Source organism: Rhineura floridana, chromosome 16, assembly GCF_030035675.1.
Source record: "Rhineura floridana isolate rRhiFlo1 chromosome 16, rRhiFlo1.hap2, whole genome shotgun sequence".
Taxonomy (NCBI): domain Eukaryota; kingdom Metazoa; phylum Chordata; class Lepidosauria; order Squamata; family Rhineuridae; genus Rhineura; species Rhineura floridana.
In genome coordinates, this window is record NC_084495.1 from 5,113,061 (window position 1) to 5,136,289 (window position 23,229).

Genomic DNA, 23,229 nt, shown 5'->3' on the forward strand with positions numbered 1-23,229 from the left:
CATGTACATCATGCAGTGCTTTTGAAAGGACATCGTATGTATGGCGCCCCTTCAGACGCTTACAAGCCAAGGCCCCGACCTCACGTTTCAGGGTAGTTGGGTTGATCCAGTGGGCTGTTACCCCAAAGTAACTCTTCTTGCCATTGGTCCAACAATCTGCAGTGGTTGCTATATATGCCACAGCACCCATTCGGTTTGCAAGAGTTTCTCTCATGTGGCATGCTCTCTTCTCAATTCTGTCTCTCAGAGTCTTGGCACATATGATGGTGAGATCTTTGGGGAGTCCAATACGAACCAGATTAATGAATGATGGTTTGTCCACACTCTGAAGTGGTAATGTCTCCTCTACAATGAAATCAACGATTCTCCTGTCGAGATTGCTCTGGGTGACAGGCTCCCTGCCAGATCCCCACCTCTCAAGGGTTGTCTGCTGCTGCTTCAGCATTTTGGGAGGAGGGGTGTCATGCATTGGTTCAGGAAGGCCACGTCTCCTTGCCTTTATTGCTTCTTCAATTGCTCTCAGCTTCTCAGGGTGTGCCCTCTCAGGAAGAAGAACAAAGCATGAATCCAAGAAAAAATGGAAGAGGAACTTCACAATTTAAACATAAATAGACAATGGACACTCTTTGAGGACCAGCATGACAAAGGCTTACCTCAAAATGTTTCTTCACATTGGATGAGGAGGAAACAGCTGATCTCAGATTTTTGATCCTTGGAAGGCAGTAATTGCATCGTACAACAACATTTTTCCCACTCTGGCTCACAAATGTACAAGCTTTCTCAAAGCCAAACCATGGTACTTGCTGTTCTGCAGATGTGGCTGTGGGCAACTGGCACTGCTTCATGCCCTCCTCCTCCTCATGCACAGGGCCTCCTTTCTGAACCTCACTTTCTAGTTTTGCCTCCTCAGGATCAACAAGCTGTGACTCAAGTGGCCGCACTAACTGACTGCTGCTCTCAGCAGCAAAACCTGCAACAGGCGTCTCTGTAATAAACAAGAGATAATGCTCCTATATGGGTGAACTTCAGCTGTGATGTGCCCCCATCTCTTCCCCATGCTGCAAGATGCCCCAGTCAGAGTGGAAGTAAGCAGGTCGATAGCACAATTAAAAGAGATCCTATTTGCATCATTTTTGCTCACTGAATAACCCTGCCTGGGCCAGTCTAACCTACTATCTCACAGGGTTAAGAACATAAGAACATAAGAAGAGTCTGCTGGATCAGGCCAGTGGCCCATCTAGTCCAGCATCCTGTTCTCACAGTGGCCAACCAGGTGCCTGGGGGAAGCCCGCACGCAGGACCCGAGTGCAAGAACACTCTCCCCTCCTGAGGCTTCCGGCAACTGGTTTTCAGAAGCATGCTGCCTCTGACTAGGGTGGCAGAGCACAGCCATCATGGCTAGTAGCCATTGATAGCCCTGTCCTCCATGAATTTGTCTAATCTTCTTTTAAAGCCATCCAAGCTGGTGGCCATTACTGCATCTTGTGGGAGCAAATTCCATAGTTTAACTATGCGCTGAGTAAAGAAGTACTTCCTTTTGTCTGTCCTGGATCTTCCAACATTCAGCTTCTTTGAATGTCCATGAGTTCTAGTATTATGAGAGAGGGAGAAGAACTTTTCTCTATCCACTTTCTCAATGCCATGCATAATTTTATACACTTCTATCATGTCTCCTCTGACCCGCCTTTTCTCTAAACTAAAAAGCCCCAAATGCTGCAACCTTTCCTCGTAAGGGAGTCGCTCCATCCCCTTGATCATTCTGGTTGCCCTCTTCTGAACCTTTTCCAACTCTAGAATATCCTTTTTGAGATGAGGCGACCAGAACTGCACACAGTATTCCAAATGCGGCCGCACCATAGATTTATACAACGGCATTATGATATCGGCTGTTTTATTTTCAATACCTTTCCTAATTATTGCTAGCATGGAATTTGCCTTTTTCACAGCTGCCGCACACTGGGTCGACATTTTCATCGTGCTGTCCACTACAACCCCGAGGTCTCTCTCCTGGTCGGTCACCACCAGTTCAGACCCCATGAGCGTATATGTGAAATTCAGATTTTTTGCTCCAGTATGCATAATTTTACACTTGTTTATATTGAATTGCATTTGCCATTTTTCCGCCCATTCACTCAATTTGGAGAGGTCTTTTTGGAGCTCTTCGCAATCCCTTTTTGTTTTAACAACCCTGAACAATTTAGTGTCGTCAGCAAACTTGGCCACTTCACTGCTCGCTCCTAATTCTAGGTCATTAATGAACAAGTTGAAAAGTACAGGTCCCAATACCGATCCTTGAGGGACTCCACTTTCTACAGCCCTCCATTGGGAGAACTGTCCGTTTATTCCTACTCTCTGCTTTCTGCTTCTTAACCAATTCCTTATCCACAAGAGGACCTCTCCTCTTATTCCATGACTGCTAAGCTTCCTCAGAAGTCTTTGGTGAGGTACCTTGTCAAACGCTTTTTGAAAGTCTAAGTACACTATGTCCACTGGATCACCTCTATCTATATGCTTGTTGACACTCTCAAAGAATTCTAATAGGTTACTGAGACAGGACTTTCCCTTGCAGAAGCCATGCTGGCTCTGCTTCAGCAAGGCTTGTTCTTCTATGTGCTTGGTTAATCTAGCTTTAATCATACTTTCTACCAGTTTTCCAGGGACAGAAGTTAAGCTAACTGGCCTGTAATTTCCGGGATCCCCTCTGGATCCCTTTTTGAACATTGGTGTTACATTTGCCACTTTCCAGTCCTCAGGCATGGAGGAGGACCCGAGGGACAAGTTACATATTTTAGTTAGCAGATCAGCAATTTCACCTTTGAGTTCTTTGAGAACTCTCGGGTGGATGCCATCCGGGCCCGGTGATTTGTCAGTTTTTATATTGTCCATTAAGCTTAGAACTTCCTCTCTCGTTACCACTATTTGTCTTAGTTCCTCAGAATCCCTTCCTGCAAATGTTAGTTCAGGTTCAGGGATCTGCCCTATATCTTCCACTGTGAAGACAGATGCAAAGAATTCATTTAGCTTCTCTGCAATCTCCTTATCGTTCTTTAGGTTGTTGTGAGAACAAAATGAGACTAGGGTTCAAATCCCCACATAGCCATGAAGCTCACTGGGTGACCTTGGGCCAGTCACTGCCTCTCAGCCTCATGAAAACCCTATTCATAGGGTCACCATAATAAGTTGGAATCAACTTGAAGGCGGTACATATATTTTTTATTTTGCATATGATGATTATGATAATAAATGTGCAGCATTTCAAATTAATTGTGTATGAGAAGCATTCCATGCCAAGCTTGGAAAACCAAGGATGAGGTATAAAATGTAGACAAAAATACTTTTGACAAAATGCCGTTTATCTTTTATATCTATAGCTATAATTAGCAATACAGCTGAATGATGTATGTAAAGTATTTTTTCTTTCCCTTTTCTTTTTTATTAATATTTTAGTACTACTGCTAAAGTTCTGATGAAAGAATAAAGCATTCATTAGCCAAATTCAAATGATTAGAACACATCACATAAATTCCACTGAAGTCGACCACAGTATCCTTTTACATAGCCTGGAGGGACTGGGAATAGGAGGCACTGTACTGCAGTGGTTCCGCTCCTTTCTCTCCGATAGGCATCAACAAGTAGCATTGGGAGAGGAGGTTTCAGACCCTTGGCCTCTCAATTGTGGTGTGCCACAGGGCTCTATCCTCTCTCCCATGCTATTTAATATCTATATGAAGCCGCTGGGGACTATCATTAGGAGATTTGGGCTGCAGTGTCACCAGTATGCAGATGACACTCAGCTCTATCTCTCGTTTAAATCCTCACCAGAGTTGGCTGTGGAGACCATGTCCAAGTGCCTGGAATCCGTGAGTGGATGGATGGGAAGGAACAGGTTGAAGCTGAATCCTGATAAGACCGAGGTGCTACTCGTGGGGGACAAGGGAAGGTTGGGAGATATTGACTTGATGTTCGATGGGGTGAAACTGCCCCTAAAGGACCAAGTCCGCAGCCTAGGGGTTGTCCTTGATTCCAAGCTGTCCATGGAGGCTCAGATTTCGGCAGTGAGCCGGGCAGCTTGGTATCAATTACACCTCATACGTAGACTGCAACCCTACCTCCCTGTTCATCAGCTCCCATTGGTGGTACATGCCCTGGTCACCTCTCGTTTGGACTACTGTAATGCGCTCTACGTGGGGCTACCCTTGAAAACGGTCCGGAAACTACAACTTATACAAAATGCGGCGGCTCGACTACTTACAAACTGTCGCCGCCGGGAGCACATCACCCCAGTGCTGTTCGATCTGCACTGGCTCCCAGTTGTTTTCCGGGCCCAATTCAAGGTGTTGGTATTAACCTTTAAAGCCCTACACGGTCTCGGCCCAGTTTATCTGATGGAGCGCCTCCAACGCCACCAATTATGCCGCCCGACAAGATCAGCCACACAGGGCCTTCTCTCACCACCAACTAAAACAGCTAGGCTGGTGGGGACTAGAGAGAGGGCCTACTCAGTGGCGGCCCCCACTCTCTGGAACTCCCTCCCATATGATCTTCGGCATGCCCCTTCCCTGAATGTATTCCGCCAGGCCTTGAAGACCTGGCTTTTAAGACAGGCCTTTGGGACTTCCGGGGAGGGTTAATTTTTTGACTAATTGCCTGCTACTCTGAACTGCCACTGTTTTACTGTTTTATTGTTGTACTGTATTTATTATGATGTATTTTAATTGAGTTGTATGTCGCCTAGAGTGGCCATTGGCCAGATAGGCGACTTATAAATTAAAATTATTATTATTATTATTATGAAGTTGGAGTTTTTGCCATAGAAAATGAAAAAAATGTATAACCTATGATAGCCCAATAAATCAGAACTAATATAAAACCCTATTGCTTCTCATTTGCAAATCTTGCAAGATCTAAGGTAACTCTAGATCATGTGAGTTCAGGTGATGCATGTTATGTACATTTGTATAGATATTAGCAGAGATTGTCAACAGTCTATCTCTCTCTGGGACTGGGAATCTCTTTCTCACAGAACATGAGTTTGAGAGCTGGGGTACTGAGAGGAGGAGCTGCAAGGACCCTACTTCTCACCTCATCTCTGCCAAGAACAAAAAAATCAGCCTTAAGCCATTTATTATATGCCTAATTATATTATTATTAATAATAATAAATAATAATAATAATAATTTAATTTGTGGGTCGCCTATCTGGCCAATGGCCACTCTAGGCGACGTACAATTTAACAACAATACATTACATCATAATAAAATGCATCATAAAATACAATATAACAATAAAACAATAAAACAGTTCCAGTACAGAGTAGTAGGCTATTGGTCGTAAAAATTTAACCCTCCCCGTAAGTCCCAAAGGCCTGTCTGAAGAGCCAGGTCTTCAAAGCTTGGCGGAATACATTCAGGGAAGGGGCATGTCGAAGGTCATACGGGAGGGAGTTCCAGAGAGTGGGGGCCGCCACTGAAAATGCCCTCTCTCTTGTCCCCGCCAACCTAGCTGTTTTAGTTGGCGGGATTGAGAGAAGGTCCTGTGTGGCTGATCTTGTTGGGCGGCATGGTTGGTGGCGCTGGAGGTGCTCCATCAGATAAACTGGGCCGAGACCGTTATTATTATTATTATTATTACTGAGACAGTTTTTGTCCCACATACAATTCAGTCTTGTGATTAAACAGGACAAAAATACAAATAAAAAGAAAGATGGAGTTCAAATAAATATACAATAAAAAGCTAGCCGGCATTTTAAAAGGCAGGAGTGCTCTGTCTGGATAAATACAGCACACAGGTATGCATAGGAACAAGGGGGAGTTCAAAAAGGGGGGGAAGGAAGAGAAGTAGGCCGAAGTTTCAGAAGTGCCTTGTGATTGATGGGGGGGTGGCAGCAAGGCAAGGAGAGGCAGTGGGAGGGGCAGAAGGGGCTGTGGGGGGGCAAAAATGCCACGGGGGGGCAGAAGGGCCACAGGGGGCACACACACACACACACACACACACAAATCATCGTCACTCACCTCCACAGCTCTTCGCCATTCTGCTGCTGCCTTCTTCTCTGTTGTCCTTGCCCTGGCTTTTTTCTCCGGCGTCCATTTTTTCCTCTCAGACGCTAGCAGGCCCTGCCTATTCACCTCTTCCCTCGTGCCTCCTAACACAGATCACGAGGGAAGAGAGAGTCTGCGCAGAGGTCCAATCAGTGTGAGGCACATGTCTTGTGTTAACCAATCACAGCCAGGAGCTGACTTCCCCTTGTTCCCGCCCCCAAGTAACGTCCAACCTAACGTGGAAACGTTAAAGTTGCAGCTGAAAAGTAGGGAAATTACTAGTCGTTCCGTTACTTGCCAAATGTAATGGAATTACCCACTCGTTATTTAAAATTGTAACTAATTACAAGTAACTCATTAAAAATAATGAGTTACTTCCAAGCTCTGCCCAAGGGTACAAAATATTATAAGAATTCAATATGATGTAATTAATTCATCTCTCAGTGAAGTGACAGTCGAGAAAGTTACTGTGGGGATGTGATGCTAAATATCCCTTGCAGCTCTTTGTGAAAAATAAAGACAAGTAAAAAGAGAGAGAATTTGAGGAAGTACTGCTGAAGACAAAAGATACAAATGGATTACTAAAATAGGAGAGGACAATTGCAGAGAATGAATTCTTTGTATTGGTATTTACAGGCGAAGCTATTGATTGGGCTGGGGAGGGTGTGTCTGAAAACCCAAGTCAAATATAGGTGAAGAAACATGCAGTTCTAGGGCTAAATGACAAAAAAGCCACCCTGTTATTAAATTATTAACAGGAAACTTGATGAAGATCACATGATAACTCAAATGTGAACTCGAAATCAGCCAGCATAATGCCAGTTTTTCAAAAGGGTTCCAAGAAATCGCAGTCTACCTTAAACTGCCTACAATTAACATCTTTCTGATTATTTCCAGTTCTTAAACATAGTTTGCCCACTGCTGCCTCTCCCTGTTGGACTCTGCTCTCCTGACTCTCCGGAATGTCCAAGGCAACACCTGTCCACCTGGGCCTCTCCTTCATCCGTGCTGACCCTGCTGCCTCTTACCTTTATCCTCCTGTCTGCTTTCTGAAGTTAGGTCACTTCATATCCTGTCAGAGTCCTGGTTGTCAGCCTTGGCAGCTGTACTGCAGACAACCACCAAACATATCCCCCCCAATGGGTGGACAACTGGCAAGGGTGAACTTTTGCCTGGGCTGAAACCTTCGCTCTGGCCGCCCCTTCTCATCGTTCCAATAGCACCAGCAGTTTTATTTTCATATAACTGGAATGAGCCAGTACCAGAGTTCCACCAAGAAGTCTAGGTTTGAGCTTGAGGCTACAATCCTAACCCCACTTAACTGGGAGTAAGCCCTATTGAATTCAACAGGACATACTTCCGAGTAGACCTGGTTAGGATTGCACTTTGGGTGGTAGGAACACACAAGCAGATTGTTTTAGTTTAAATTTGACTGCAAGACACATAATATACTGTATATTTTCCTACTTTTTTAAACCACCTTCAGAATATGGGGTTCTATGATATTGTAAATATGCATGATGGAGTTTGAGCTGGAGACCCACATTCAAATTCATAGTCCTAAATCTCACTGGGTGGCCTTCAACTCCAGTCACTAAGCTCTAAGCCTAACCTCCCTCAGTGGGTTGTTGTGTGGAAAAATGCAGAGAAGTCTCCCTGGGCTGCCCCAACTTCCTCGGAGAAGAGGTGGATATAAACATGTTAACTGTACATTTTTAAAAGCAGTGTCCTATTGGAAACCATCTTTACCACCTCTGGGAGATTGCCCACTCCATACCTACTTCAAAGGAAATCCTATTGAATTCAATGGGGTTTAACCCCAGGTATGTGGGATTAGCATTGCAGCTTTCCTCCCAGAAAAGTGAATGTAGGGTTGAAGCTTCATATTGAGAATGTTTTCAAAACAGGCTATGAATTAAATAAACTGCCCTCTTCAGCAGCCCAGAAAAATTTAAACTTATATTTAGAAAACTGTGACACATTCTAAAGGTATCATAAGCTGAATGTACACTTTTTATTTCTGTTCAAAAATTATTTGATGTATAACATGATTCTTTTTGGCAAGTAATTAAAAAAAAACCCTGCATGTACATGTTTGTTATTATCATCACTGAAATTGTGTACTGTGCATGCCTACCAAGATCCTGGTGTGGTCTTCTGTTCTAGACCTCATGCTGGATGCACACAGAAAGAAAACTAGGCATGGGCATGCACACATGCTGCTATAAGCTTACTGAATTCATGTGATGAACAGATGTTAATCAGGTAATTGCTGGACCCTATAAATTTACATATGGCAGTCAGGTTAGAAGTGGATGCACAGAATAGAGAAGCCACAGTGAAGCCATGATAGATCATGATGGAGGCCAATTTCATGGTGTGTGTGTCATTTCTCGCTGAAGGCTGCTTGCAATTTTGTGAACATTACACTTTCTGCTGCTAGAGAAGAGCTTCTGATAAGAAGTTGACATGAAGCTGCTGTTTAGCCAAAACAATGTCGATGTGAAAGCTGACCCTGTGCAAAAAGGCACTGCTTGGAAGATCACTGATGCAAGGGTCTCAGGTACTCATTTTATCCCCCTCCCAGACAGATGGTCTACGTATTTTGGGGTGCCACCCACAATTATTAAAATTCATATTATTCAATTATTGGATAATTCCAACCTCCTGATCCAAGTTTGTGGGTGATATAATGGGACGTATTTACTCTTTAGGGAAAAAAAACTTCTTCTTCGGAGAGAGAGGGAATTGCCTTTGGATTACTTTTTCTTCTTTTCTTGCTGCTATCTGCTTTGCTCTGCCCTGCTTTCGTATGCTTTGCCAAGCTGAAGACTTCAAGCCTACCTGCTTGTAGGCAACTATGTCTTTTTTAATATTCTAGGAAATTTAGAGGAAAATATGCAAGTAGTGGGCTAGAGGGAGTTTAAGGGGACAATATATTATTTATTCTGTTAGTTCATATTTTTATTATTTTAATTAATTAGCTTATGCGAATATATATATATATATATAATTTTAAGAAATCTTCCAAGTTATTTTAAGTTGCTGTAGTTTCAGATATTATCCTGGTTTTGCTTTCTATCAACCCTATAGCACCATTAAGTTTATGCAAAGATTGCCAATGTAACTTTTAGTTGTTTTATTTTGTTCCATCATTAATGAATGTATCATGGTTTTTCATTATGAAATCTAATTCTTGTGGACTTCACACCTTTAATAAATTGGTGTATTTGTTTCAGTTATAATTTGGAGCTTATGGTTTTTAGTAATAGATTGTGTTCTCCTCCTTGTTCCACCAAGTTGCTACTGAGGAAATAGAACCAGGGTGAGGAATTCAGTGAAGGTTGATGCATGGGCCAAAGTTTGGCATGTTGTGCATGAACCTTGACTGGCTCCAATAATTTAGAATTTAGAATCTTATTTTCAGTTGGTGCCGAAACAGGGAATCCGTGGGAACAGGTGAGAGAAACCCATTTGGAAAAGGAAATCCAGTTGAAACAGGGAATTCAGTGGAAAACAGGGGAGTAACATGGAAATAGAGAGTGCTGTGGAAGGCAGACCTAGCTGAGAATTTGTGATAAAGACTGTTGAGTGGAAGAGTGCAAGAGGGTTTTTGAATTTAGAGATACTGAGAGCTGGGTGGCTTCAGGATATTTCCCCCCTTCGTTTGGTAGTTGACCCGCTCATACCTAACTGATGAAAACAAGTGTTTTCAAAGGAGAGTAAAGTGAAAGAGCATTGGTGATAGGAGTGGGAGAGAAAATTTTGAGAATTTGTGACTGAGTGAACTGAGGGGGGTGAATCCTTAGGTTCAAGAGGACAAGCAGGAAAAGGCAACTTTTTTCAGAACTTGCAAGGGATTCTAACTATTGCCTGGAGGTCAACAAATTCCTTGTCAATCAAACTCTGACTTCACTTATTGGGTAAAAACATGAAAGGACGGGGATTGGAGCAGCCAGCTACTAGCTCATTTTTTTTTTACAATGATTGTCACGGTGATTGTGGGGTGTTTATCTCTTGATCCAGAGCACTTAGGAACTTGCTTTTTTAAAAAAATGAAAGCTGCACCCTGGAAAAACAGACTCTTTCTTTCTACCTGTCTGTTGGTGGCCCTGGTTCAGCCCACCTGTGATGCACAGGAGCTGAAGGCAGTGCCTGCACACCAGAGGCCAACTGTAATAGTAAATCAAAACAACTCCCTGTATGAGCGCCTTGTGGCAAATCCTCACTGGATCTGCCACCAGGGTTAGTTAATAGTTAAGCCAAGGGTGATTTGAAGTTTGCTTAGTAAAAATTTGTCTATTGCTTTCCTGCTGCAGAGAGATTGTTTCGTCAACAAGCTCAGGATACTCAGTGGTAATTAGGTATGGCAGGATCCTCTCCCAACAACACAAATTGCTGCAGGAATGTGGAGAATACCAGCCTGCCCCACAGTGCTGTAGCCCAACACCCCCTCCCAATACAAGTGGTGTGGGGCTAATGCCATGCGTGTGTAGTGCACACACCTTAAGTGTCTCCTTGCATGACTAAAGGGTAGGCCAAATACAGACATGTTGTTGCCATAGAAACTACTAATTAGGGATGCTTCCATGTCATCCTTGGGGTTAGAGAACAATAGGCCAGTCTCATTTGGAGCTGGGAACTGAAAAGACAGAGGCTGGACACCCTGCAAAAGCTATGGCTGGGGGGGAATTGGGGGGGTAGAAAGATAGTTTGGGATGTTCATGCCCTGAGCCCTTCCCTCTTATGTTCAGCCTCTCTATGTGTATAAATGAAACCATCTAACACAAAGGCACCATCATCCCCAGTTACCTGATTAATAGTTTTATTATTTGAACTTCCATCAGTCCCTCCTGCTGGTATGAGCAACAATAGCCTATGGCCCAAGCAGCAATAAACAAACTGAACTGAATAATATGCTGGCACTCCTGAAGTCTCTCACCACTCAAAGGATGGGCTCTGCTGTCACATATGCTTCCAGATCCTTCCAATCCTTCTCAAAGTAGCCTTACTCTCACAGAATTTGGAGGCTTGCACTAGTAAAGGCTGCAAGTCTCTGCACATTTACATCAATGAATGCAGTGAGAGTTCCTTCCACGTAGACATGCACAGGGTCAATGCGGTTATATAAGTGGATGTTCCAAAATGAGGTTGTTGATGGACTAGTCCTAAGCATGTCCACCTGGAGATAAACTCCACTGAGTGAAATGGTACATATTAGGGCTGTGCAACTGTTCCATTCATATCCCAAATAACTGACTAAATTGAACTGATTGAGAATAGATCCAGACCGGCTGGACGAAGCTTACTACCTGTACTGACTGAATTGCAGCAACACGGAGCGCTCCTGCTTCATTACTCAAAAACATTCTCTGTAAAGCCAGACAGAATGTCTCCTTAGTGTTACAATTTTCTTATTAACAACACCCTATAAGGAAAATGCCAGGGGGAGGAGGAAAGGAGGGGTTCTGGGCTTTGCTTCTTGAGAGTCATAGCTTCCAATCAAGGGCAAGGATGTCACTCAACTGTCTCCAGTCACAGGGCTTGGGGATGGTGAAGTCTTACAAGTGCATGGTCTACCTTTCAGTTCCTTGCTCTTGTGTAAGTTCTCTGAAGCCTAGAAGGAGTTTGGCTGGCAGCTTGGGCTCACCTACACATTGGTTTTCTATGTGTTTGATGCTGCTCACATCTGCTTTAAATTCACATGGTTCACATGACGTTACCGGCAAACAGAAGCTATCACGGAGTTTCCCCCCTGTAAATCCATATTAACCCAACCCACTGATAATATGGAAAGGGAAGGAAAAAAGTCTTCACTCCCTTTCTCTAGTGCTTGCAGACGCTTTGCTCCAATGCTTTTAGGTGGGTATGTCAATTGTTCCCTTCTACAAGCCCACTATCATCTCCTCCCTTCTTTCATTTTGTTACCTGTGTGCTGACAAGCAACTTCCAGCTGCTCTCCTCTGTTCTGCTGGCCTTTTTTATGTTGCTGCAAACAGCGCTGTTCTTTTTCTTTCACACACACCCAACTTGCGTGCAAAAGCGTAACACTGCTCAAACAAAAATTTGTATTTCAGCTATATCTTTCTAGGGAAAACACAGATATTCACACTTCCGGGGGTTTTTTTTAAAGGAAACTCCTGCAGTTGTAGAATAGATTGAGCATGCTCGGTCACCTAGAAACCAGAGGGAGTGGAAAGGTATAATTAGAGGCAGTGCCACAAGGAAAAAGCATGACTAATCCTTCCCAGAGGAATGCCTGTTTGCGTGAATGGAAAAAAGCGACTGGCAACTAACTTTTGAGCAGGAACTGCGGATGATGCAAATGAAAAGTGAAAGTAAAAGAAGTGTATTTTCTATGAAGAAATGCTCCCATGTAGTTGTGCTCCTTGTCTTCTTTATCCTATCCAGTCTCATGCCTGCTTGTTTTCTACCCTTTTCCAATCAATCCCAGACGTATCCTGAATCATTTGTTCCACTCGTCTTTGGTTATCTTTCAGTTCAGTTCATACCGCTACCTTCCCCTAGCCAGCTCATCTGTTTGTTTTCCAACCCTTTCCCCATTGAATCTCAGTTCCATCCTACTCCTTAATCTAAAAATAAAGGATTTGTTGTCTGTCTCTTTGTGTCAGATACTGAGGCAGTGTCACTGTAAACCTTGAAGTCCCCAAAACCATCCTTTGGTTGGTTCTGCCCACGCAGCTGCCTGGGTCCCTTCCTTCCGTGTGCCCACAGCGGGAGCATACGCCAAAGGAGCAGCATGCAGCTTCTCCTGTCCTGACTTGCTTTGCTCCTTGGCTCCCTAGAGTCTTTTTTAAAAAACGTTTTTTAAAAAAACAGGAAACTTTAAAATGTGGCTGGCTAGCACAAAACTCCCTGGAGCTCTCTCTGAAGTATTTCCTCTGCCTACACCTATGTGTAAAAAACAAAAAAGTTGGGGCTGTTTCGGTTTCCCAGCGCAATGAATGGGAGGACCGATGATCTGCTGTACGTACGGATTGCGATTTGGATCTGAGGCACAGACTGAATTGGCTAGGGCCCAGATGAATCTGCAGAACTGGGCCCCACTCGGAATTGCTGAATCAGGTCCTGAACAGAACCAAGGGGTGGGGACTTGCAGGGTCCTAATAAGTATTTATCTTTTTTGGGGGGGGTATTTGGAGACTCCAGGGCAGAGTGGAAGAATCATCTGACTCCCTCCCTGACCTTCCAGGACTGTTGTGATCTGTGCTGAGGCGAGGCCAAACTCAGGCTGGATGCAGGCAGGGTGAGGCAAGACTAGGTGAAGGAGAGTTCAGCCTGAATGCGGCGGGGTGGGTGGGCTCTAGCTGTGCTCCTATATTGCCTCAGCATCCCCATGTAGCAGCAGGACAGCTGTACTGGAAGGTGCTGCTTTGTAGAAAAGACCGCCCCCTTCTCGTTTAGCCTTTCACTGCCACAGGGAGTGTTGCAGGGGACGTCTGTGGCCGCACTGAGTCCTCCCAGCTGGAAGGTGGTGGGAACGCATCTTCTGGTGGTGGGGGGGGCTGGCTTCTTGGTTGTTTCCTGCGTGACCTTCCCTTTCTGCTTCAGAGTCTTCTGCTTCCTCGTCGTCTGAAGAGGACAGAGGAGAATTGTACTCCTAAAATTAAACAAGAGACCCTCAGAAAGTGGTCTTCTCCTCCATTCCTTTTGTGTGGTAGGTGATGTCCCCATGTGACCAGCAGGCACTGCAGATTTAAATGGGGAAACCACATTCTGTCAAGTGCTGCCACGTGGGGCCACCCACCCTCGTCTGGCAGAATAGTAAGGCAGCGGCAGCAGCTAAAAGGCCCATGCCTGGAAGCAGGTCTCTCCTGTGCTGGCCCCAACTGATCAGCTTCCTCCACATTAGCCAACCAAGGTGTAACTTGCCTCATAAGGGAGCCACCCGATCATTTCTTTGTTCAAAAATCAATCATTCCAATTGAGAAAACCTTTCGTAGGAGTTTTTTTCCCCAATGTTCCCCAAAATATCCACTTTTTCCATTGGAAAAATGGAAAAAAGTTTTTTGGGGGGGGGCTAATAGGGAAAAGCATCCTCACCCCAAAATCTGTTTTTCCCAAGACTTCACATCTCTATGTATAACCAAAACTGAGCTACTATTATTGTGGGTTTAAACACACACACCCCAAGCGTTCTAAAAGGATTTGACCCTGTTGGCTTTATTTTATTATTTATTTTATCGACTTTCTCTTTCAATTTACTTTTTCACCAGTCCTCTCATTTTGTAGCAGATTTCTCTCCTGAAGTCAAAAGTCTCTGCTTTGGGCCTCCATTTAGGTAGCATTTACATATAATTGTACAGTTGTCACTCTTCCCAATCGGTTCAACAACAATAGCCCCAGTTCTGAACATTTTCTTCACCACACAGAGCTGGAATGTGGAATCTTTGGCCCTGCCATTGGCTGTGCTTGCTGGGGCTGATGGGAGTTGCCATTCAGCTACATCTACAGGGCCAAAGGCTCCCCATACCTGACAAAAAGGGTGCAAGCAGTAGAACCTGGCTGTGGCGTGATGTCCTTTACAGAGAAAAGTAGGAAATGCTTCCTAACACACGTGGAAGTATTTCATTGGCCAAGCCTGGCAGTCCTGCTCTTAGGACGTATGCTCAGTTCTTCTGCATCTGGACTGTCACTGAATCCACTTCCTCTCTGCCATCGCCACCACCATCATCAGTTGCTGCAGCTTCTCTTCCAGATCACTGCTGCCGCCCGCTTACTTGCCAAGCAGGGAGGGGCTATTTTGTCAGTGGTCCTTGGAAGATGCCCATCCGTGCTGACCTGTGATGCCAGCCCAGCTGCTGACTGCTGTTTTCTTACAGGATGGGATAATCTATGCTTCTCGAGGGTGGAATGCACCAGCCATGGCTAGGGATTGGCTCAGCTGCGGAGGGCGGTTCCTCGGTGTGGTAGATAGGGAAAAGCTGAGTAAACAGGGAAATGTGACATGACCTGGTCACAAAGACTGTTGTCCTTTACAGGGAGTCATGCCAGCATCCAGGCTGCCCTGCACACTCTGCTAACTGTGCCCTGGCCTTCAAAAAGAGATTTCCGGGCTGTCGTCCAGCTGCTGTCAGTTCTTCAGTGGATGCTAAGTTTCTTAATCATGGGTGAGTAGTATCTCCTCTCCCTCTCCTCCCCAAGCCAACAGTCTTCTTGAGAAAATGAGGACTTGACATATTCCTGGAAAGAAGCCCATGCTCAGACTGAAGCAAGCACCCCTGGATACTTGATGTGCATCCAGACATCCAGGCACTTGCCTTCTGTGCGCTGCTTTTGAAATTCCAGAGACATTTGGGGGGCTGTGCTAGCCTAATCCAAGAAGGCCAATTCCTATCATCTTATTTTCAAAAAGAGGTTAGGTAAAGGCTGAAGAATTATTATTTTGTTTATTAGAATTACCTTATTACATTTTAAATCCCACTCTTTCTCCAGTGCAGTCCAGCCCTCTAATGGCTACATCTGGGCTAAGCATTTATTAGAGAAATTTAACCTTTCAGATGAGGTAGAGCATACCTTTGCTAAGACAACCTGATTCCCTGCAAGGACACTGACCTTGTGCTCCATAAATACTCCTCCTAGCACCTAGAAGGAGGACTTTATTCTTTACAACTGAAATTGCTACAGGCTTAGATTTGTTGAAAAAATGTCTGAAAGACAGGCAATAGTTTTTCAACTTCTAAGCTGAAACACCAACAGCCTTGTTGCTCATGTTTGTTCAGTTGACACACTGTTGTCTCTGGCCAAAAAAGTTCTGCAGGTTTCTGAATCACTACAAAAACCTGTAAACAGAGACAATAGTGCTGTCTCTGTGCAAATATGTCACATCGCTTTCTCAATCTGCCACTGGAAACCTATATAGTCAGAACTGGCTCTGGATTTCGAAGGGCCCTGGGGCACAGGTTATTGGGGGGGCTTGCCCCCTCCCTCTCCCTTTCCTCCTGAAACCATACTCCCCCTCCCTCTTGGCCCCCCACCCTTTCAAGTAAAAGAAATATTGACTGATAATGGCAAATCAGTGTCAAAGAAAAACAATACAAAATTTTGAATTTTTGAATGTTCCTGGGGTAGGGAATGATGAGTGCCACTCCTTCACACCCAGAACTAACTCTTGCGGGTCTCTGCTATGATCTTGCTTCACACTTTCTGTTTTGGAGATTCATTAGCAGCACTTTCCGTCAGAAGCACTTCCTACATTGCAACCTCAGAGTCAGCCTTGCCTGAGAGTAAGCACTGTTGAACTCAGTGGGACTTGCTTTTGAGCAGACACGTATAGGACTGCACTGCAAATGACTGATGCCAGTATTTTAGTGTAAGGGCACTGAGGACCAGTTAATCATTTTGAATGGCCAAGACTAATTATATACAAGTTATAGAAAAAAAGTAAGTAGAATTTCCCTCTGTATATGTCTTATACAACGTATGTATTCCAGGAACTTGCTTGATGATGATCTAGAACATAAGACTGATAATTGGATACTAAACATTGTACTGAAGGGTTCAAAGGCTTAAAAAGGGCTTTTAAGGTGTTTTAAACGATGTTTTGTTTTTAAGATTTTTTTTCATTATGTTGCTTTGTTTTTAAGACATTATAGATGTTTTTAAAAGTTTTATCACTCTTTTGCCGGGTTCCTACTGGGAGGAAAGGTGGGATATAAATTTAATAATAAATAAATCTCTCAAGGTCAGTTCACACCTCCATATCCTGGCTTGTTCGTGTGTGTGGTCACTTCTGTGTCACTGTTGTGCTCCTTAAGTATTCCACATGGAATCAACTCAAGAAGACAACATCTCATATAAGTGTAGATGCTGTTTTGAGAAACAGTCAGCACTTGTCTGCAGTGATTTCTGTAACGATAGTGGCACCTTTTCCAAGTGACTCACCCACAAGAACGAATTACGAGAGAGAAGTTCTCCATGTGAATGTATCCTTGGAAAACAATGAAGAGACACAGAACTGAATGCATGAACCAGCCATACATTACTTGATATTCCATCACTCAGGACTGGAATTCTGGAAACTGAATGTGTGAACCACTTCACTTTTTGCTAGTTTTATCTGGGCTAGCTATCATAAGAATATAAGAAGAGCCTGGTGGATCAGGCCAGTGACCCATCCTGTTCTCACAATGGGCAACCAGATGTCCCAATGGGAAGCCCACAAGCAGGACCTGAGAGCAACAGCAACTCTGCCCTCTTGTGGTTTCCAGCAACTGGTATTCAGAATCATACTGCCTCTATGGTGGCAGAGCATAGCCATCATGGGTAGTAGCCATTGATAGGTAGCCTTATCCTCCATGAATTTGTCTAATTCTCTGTTAAGTCCATCCAAGTTGGTGGCCATCACTGCCTCTTGTGGCAGCGGATTCCATAGTTTAACTATGTGCTGTGTGAAGAAGGAATTTCTTTTGACTGTCCTGAATCTTCCAACACTCAACTTCAGTAGATGTCCATGAGTTCTAGTGTGTGGTGTAGTGGTTAAGGTGTTGGGCTATGATGTGGGAGACCAGGGTTCGAATCCCCACACAGCCATGAAGCTGACTGGGTGATCTTGGGACAGTCACTGCCTCTCAGCCTCAGTGGAAGGCAATGGTAAACCCCCTCTGAATACCGCTTACCATGAAAACCCCATTCATGGGGTTGCCATAAGTCAGAATTGACTTGAAGGCAGTCCATGAGAGAGGGAGAAAAACTTTTCTCTGTCCAATTTCTCCATGCCATGCATAATTTTATACACTAGTTACTAAAAAGCCTGCTGCAAGCTTTCCCCATAGAAGAGTCGCTCCATCCCCTTGATCATTCTGGTTGCCCTTTTCTGAACCTTTTCCAACTCTGCAATATCTTTTCTCCCACCCTTCCTCCCAGAAAGAGCCCAGGGCGGCAAACAAAAACACTAAAACCCACACTAAAACATCTTAAAAACAAAATACAGTAAAACAAAACATCTTTAAAACATATTAAAACATATTAAAATATTTTTTTAAAAAAAGCTTTAAGAACACATTAAAAAGCAATTCCAGCACAGACGCAGACGGGATACGTTCTCTGCTTAAAAGGCTTGATGAAAGAGGAAGGTCTTCAGTAGGTGCCAAAAAGATAACAGAGATGACGCCTGTCTAATATTTAAGGGGAGGGACTTCCAAAGGGTAGGTGCCACCACAATAAAGGTCCATTTCCTATGTTGTGCAGAACGGACCTCCTGATAAGATGGTATCTGCAGGAGGCCCTCACCAGCAAAGCGCAGTGATCGACTGGGTATATAAGGGATAAGACGGTCTTTCAGGTATCCTGGTCCCCAGCTGTATAGCGCTTTTTTCACCAAAACTAGAACCTTGAACTTGGCCCAGTAGCTAATGGGCAGCCAGTGCAATTCTTTCAGCAGCAGGGTAACGTGTTGGCAATACCCCACACCAGTGAGCAGTCGCACTGCCTCATTTTGTATCAGCTGCAGCTTCTGGACCAACCTCAAGGGCAGCCCTTTATAGAGCGCATTACAGTAATCCAGCCTGGACAACAGTGGTCAGGCTATCTCAGTCCAGAAACGGCCGCAGCTGTCTTATCAGCCAAAGCTGGTAAAAGGCACTCCTAGCCACTGAGGTCACATTATGATATCAGCAGTTTTATATTTGGTTCCTTTCCTAATGATCCCTAGCATGAAATTTGCCTTTTTCACAGCTGTCACACACTGGGCCGACATCTTCATCGAGCCATTCATGATGACTCCAAGGTCACCACCAATTCACACCCCATGAGCATACTGTATATGTGAAATTTAGGGGTGGTGGGGTTGCCTGGACATGCATAACTTTACACTTGTTTATATTGAATTGCATTTGCCATTTTACCTCCCCTTCACTCCGTTTGGAGAGGTCCTTTTGGAGCTCTTTGCAATCCCTCTTTGTTTTAACCTTCAACAATTTAGAATCATCAGCAGTCTTGGCCACCGCGCTGCTCACTCCTAACTCTAGATCATTAAAACAAGTTAAAAAGCACAGGAGGTCCCAATACCAATCTCTGGAGGCCTCTCTGCTTCCTGCTACTTAACCAATTCACACAATTCCTGATCCTCTCTTATTCCATGACTGCTAAGCTTGCCTGGGGGTCTTTGGTGAGGTACCTTGTTGAAAGCTTTTTTAAAGTCCAAGTACATTATGTTAACTGGATCACATCTTTCCATATGCTTGTGTGATGACACTCTCAAAGAATAGGTTAGTGAGGCAGGACTTGCCCTTGCAGAAGCCATGCTGGTTTCATTTCAGCAAGGTTCATCTATATGCTTGGTTATTTTATCTTTAACAATACTTTCCACCAATTTTCCCAGGACAGACGTTAAGCTAACTGGCCTGTAATTTCTGGGATCCCCTCAGGATCCTTTTTTAAAGATTGGTGTTACATTGGTCTTTTTCCAGTCTTCAAATATGGAGGCGGATCTGAGGGACAAGTTACATATTTTTGTTCAAAATTAGCAATTTCACATTTGAGTTCTTCAGGAACTCTTGGGTGAATGCCATCTGGACCCAGCTATTTGTCAGTTTTTATTTTGTATATTAAGCCTAAGACTTCATCTCTCATCACCACTATCTGCCTCAGTTCCTCAGATTCCCTTCCTGCAAAATTTAGTTCAGGTCCACAGATCTGCCCTGTATACTCCATGGTAAAGACTGACACAGATAATTAATTCAGCTTCTCTGCAATTTCTTTTTCCTGCTTTAGTATGCCTTGGACTCCCTTGTCATCCAAGGGTCCAACCACCTTTCTAGACCGTCTCCTGCTACTAATGTATTTGAATTTTGTTGTTCATCTTTATGTTTTTAGTAATGTGCTCCTCAAATTCTTTTTCATCATCCTTTATTGTCTGCTTATATTTCTTTTGCCAAAGTTTGTGTTCTTTTTTGTTCTCTTCATTTGGACAAGACTTCCATTTTTTGAAGGAAGCTTTCTTGGTGCTAATTGACTCAGCTCGTTAACCACATTGGCATCCTCTTGGCCCTGATGGTGCATTTCCTAATCTGTGATATACATCCCAGTTAAGCTTCTAATATTGTGTTTTTAAACAATTCGGAAGCATTTTGGAGTGATTTGACCCTCTGAACTTTGGCTTTCAACTTCCTCTTTTGAAGTCAGATGTGACCGTGTTGGATTTGCTTGGCAATTGGTTATTTACATGTATGTTTAATTGAATAGCACTATGATCACTGTTCCCAATTGGTTCAACAATGGTTACATCTTGCACCAGGTCCAGGATGCCACTTAAGATCGAGTCCAGGATCGACATCCCTTTGGTCAGTTCCATGACCAACTGTTCTAGGGTATAGTCATTTAAGGTATCTAGAAATGTTATCTCTTTTTTGTGACTGGAACACGTATGCAGCCAGTCTATGTGAAGGTGGTTAAAGACACCCATTACTACAACATCTTCTCTTTGGGATGCTTCTTTGATTTCATTATTTGATGCCACAGTTTTTGAATACTGAGTACACACACACGTGTGTGTGTGCGCGCGCGTGTGTGTTTGTAATAAGCTGGACACAAATAAAGTTGCTAGAATATCCTATACATTTAAGGGTCACATTAAAGGGAGAATTTCAGCCTGTGTGCTTTTTTCCATTGCATTACTCTGACAAGCTATGGTTGGTTGAATTTTCCTGTCTGTGCAACTGTTCAAAGGTATAGGAGCTCTATCAAGATGAACGGTAGAAACACACTCACTGTTCTTCCTGTTCCAATGCGTCTCCACTTCTCTCTTCTGAAAACAGGCACTGATGATGCTAGTCAAACCCCGCCCTTTTTGACTGTCATTCATTCATTGGCGATCACTTGTGGCTGAGTAAGATTGTCTTCCAGGGTAAGGTCTTTAACAGTGGGTCCGTGAGTGACTGTGGAGGCCAATTCTGGATCCACACAGCCTCCCACAGTGAGGACATAGGTTTCCAGATGGTCATGATGAGGATTTGCTTGACGTGCCTTCCGCTTAGCTCGCTTGTCCCATTCGCCCTGTAATCGTGCTTCTTCAAAGTCCATAGCACCTTTGATAATGGCCGACCTCCAGTTGGGATGCTCATGGGCCAAGGCTTCCCAGTTCTCGATGCTCATGTTACAGTTTTTTAGATCAGCTTTAAGAACATCTTTAAACCTCTTTTGCTGTCCACCGATATTCTGTTTTCCATCCTTAAGTTGGGAGTAAAGTAGCTGCTTTGGAAGACGGTGATCAGGTATTCGAACAATATGGCCAGTCCAGCGAAGTTGATGTTGGAGGATCATTGTTTCAACACTGGTAGTCTGTAAAACCTAGTGGGAGCAGCTCATGGGTTTTTTTTTTTTTTTTTAATTCAGCTTCAGATTTCGCGATTGGCAGATCAGCTTGTTCCCCCTTCAGGCCAATGGAAAAGCTTTGCTGTAGGTGACTAGTGTGCTCTCAGCCTAAGTCCTTGCAACTTAACAACTAAAGACAAAAAGGACAAAGATTAAGGAAGAAGGCTCTATCTGATAAGGATGCAGAATACAGTCAACTGGATATGATTAAAGGGAAGGAGCTTGCTTGGGGAAGAGGGCAGAAGAAACAAAGTGGGCTCATTTTTCGTGACTCACCACTGATCCAAAAGGCAAGAGGATTGTCTAGGAACCGTTCCGTCTAGGACCAGCAGGCAAAATTAACTTCTGCCTGACCTCGGACTGACGGCACTTTTGAATGAAAGCAGCAAGAGGGAGGCAAGTGCAGCTCCCATGCACAGTGGCTGCTCACACCCACTGAACTACCCAGCCTTCCAGGCCATATCCATCACACTCACCAAATTACCCAATGTGCACTCCAGCCACACAAAAGTTGGAGGTTTCTACACCCCACGTGTCAGTGTTATGTCTCCATTCTCCAGCCAGACAAGAGGCATCATCACAGTTCAAGGATGCATTTTAACCAGGCAGAAGTGCTTGGGGAGGGGTACGAATGGGGGGGGGGTTCAATGGGTCATGCTAATTAACTAGGCTTTCATACTCATTTTAGTGCTCTGGACAAATATCAGTTTCTTCTCTCTAGCCCTAGACTGGTGATGGATCTTCGCAGAGTGTGTTTACTCTCTACATTTAAGATAGTTTCAGCTTCCAAATGTATCGTGTAGAACTGGGGATATTTGGGGGCTAACAGGGGGGCAGGGAGGGAAACAAGCTTTGACGAAATGTACATGAGTGGGTTACTTACATGTTGGTTGTTCTTCCCCAGGAACTGCCATCTTGCTTTTTCTCACCTACTTGGTTTTCACCAGTTTCTGGCCGGTTTCTGCCTTCTACCTGGCTTGGCTGATCTTTGACTGGAATACACCTGAGAAAGGTAAGTGACGGCGATACAGCTGAACTACTCTAAGGGATTTTGCCACCCTGGGCTCCTGCTGGGGGAAAGGGTGGGATATATATCAAATAATAAATTAAAAATTAAAAATAAGTAAATAACTGAGAGGCATCTCTTACAGCTGCTTGGCCTTTTCTCCTGGATATATCTGTCTTTTGTCTAATGGTAAATTCTGCAAAACCATCAGGATTTATTGCTGATCTGCTACAGTTGGCTGCCAAGAACCCTCACTGTCCATTGTCCAGCTATTTATTTGGGAGATTACTTCAAATGTCTGTTGCAACTTCTTGTGATCAGTTTCTGTCGATTTAGCCTGGTGGCATGGGCAAGGTGCTTGCGATGATGCAGCCAGCAATGTGTCCTCTAACCCCTTGCCCTTCTTGGCTTATTAAAATTTGCCAAGGGGATCCAGGGTGTACTCAATGCATCTTTGCTGGAGGGGTGGTCCCAGCTGCCCTAAAAGAGGTGGTGATCCAACTGCTCCTTAAAAAACCCACCCTGGACCCATTGGTTTGTGACAAGTACCACATGGTTGCAAATACCCCCTTTTTAGGGAAGGTGATTGAGAGGATTGTGGCGCAGCAATTGCAAGTACTCTTGGATGAAACAGATTATCTTGACCCATCCCAGTCTGGGTTCAGGCCTGGCTATGTGACTGAATCGGCCTTGGTTGCCCTGATGGATGACCTTTATTGGGAGAAGGACAGGGGGAGTGCGACCCTGTTATTCTTACTTGATCTCTCAGCGGCTTTTGATACCATTGACCATGGTATCCTTCTGGGCTGACCTGGTGAGATGGGTATTGGAGGCACTGTTTTACAGTGGTTC

General features: G+C 44.1%; 1 protein-coding gene across 1 annotated transcript in view; it reads left to right on the forward strand.

Annotated features, from left to right (window-relative positions):
• LOC133371350 (diacylglycerol O-acyltransferase 2-like) overlaps positions 1–23,229 on the forward strand; it is a 61,758-nt gene that overhangs the window by 15,024 nt on the left and 23,505 nt on the right. Inside the window, exons 2-3 of the mRNA XM_061598685.1 lie at positions 15,041–15,169; positions 22,276–22,383. Of these exons, the coding sequence (XP_061454669.1) occupies positions 15,041–15,169; positions 22,276–22,383 (237 nt within the window). The remainder of the gene's footprint in view (positions 1–15,040; positions 15,170–22,275; positions 22,384–23,229) is intronic.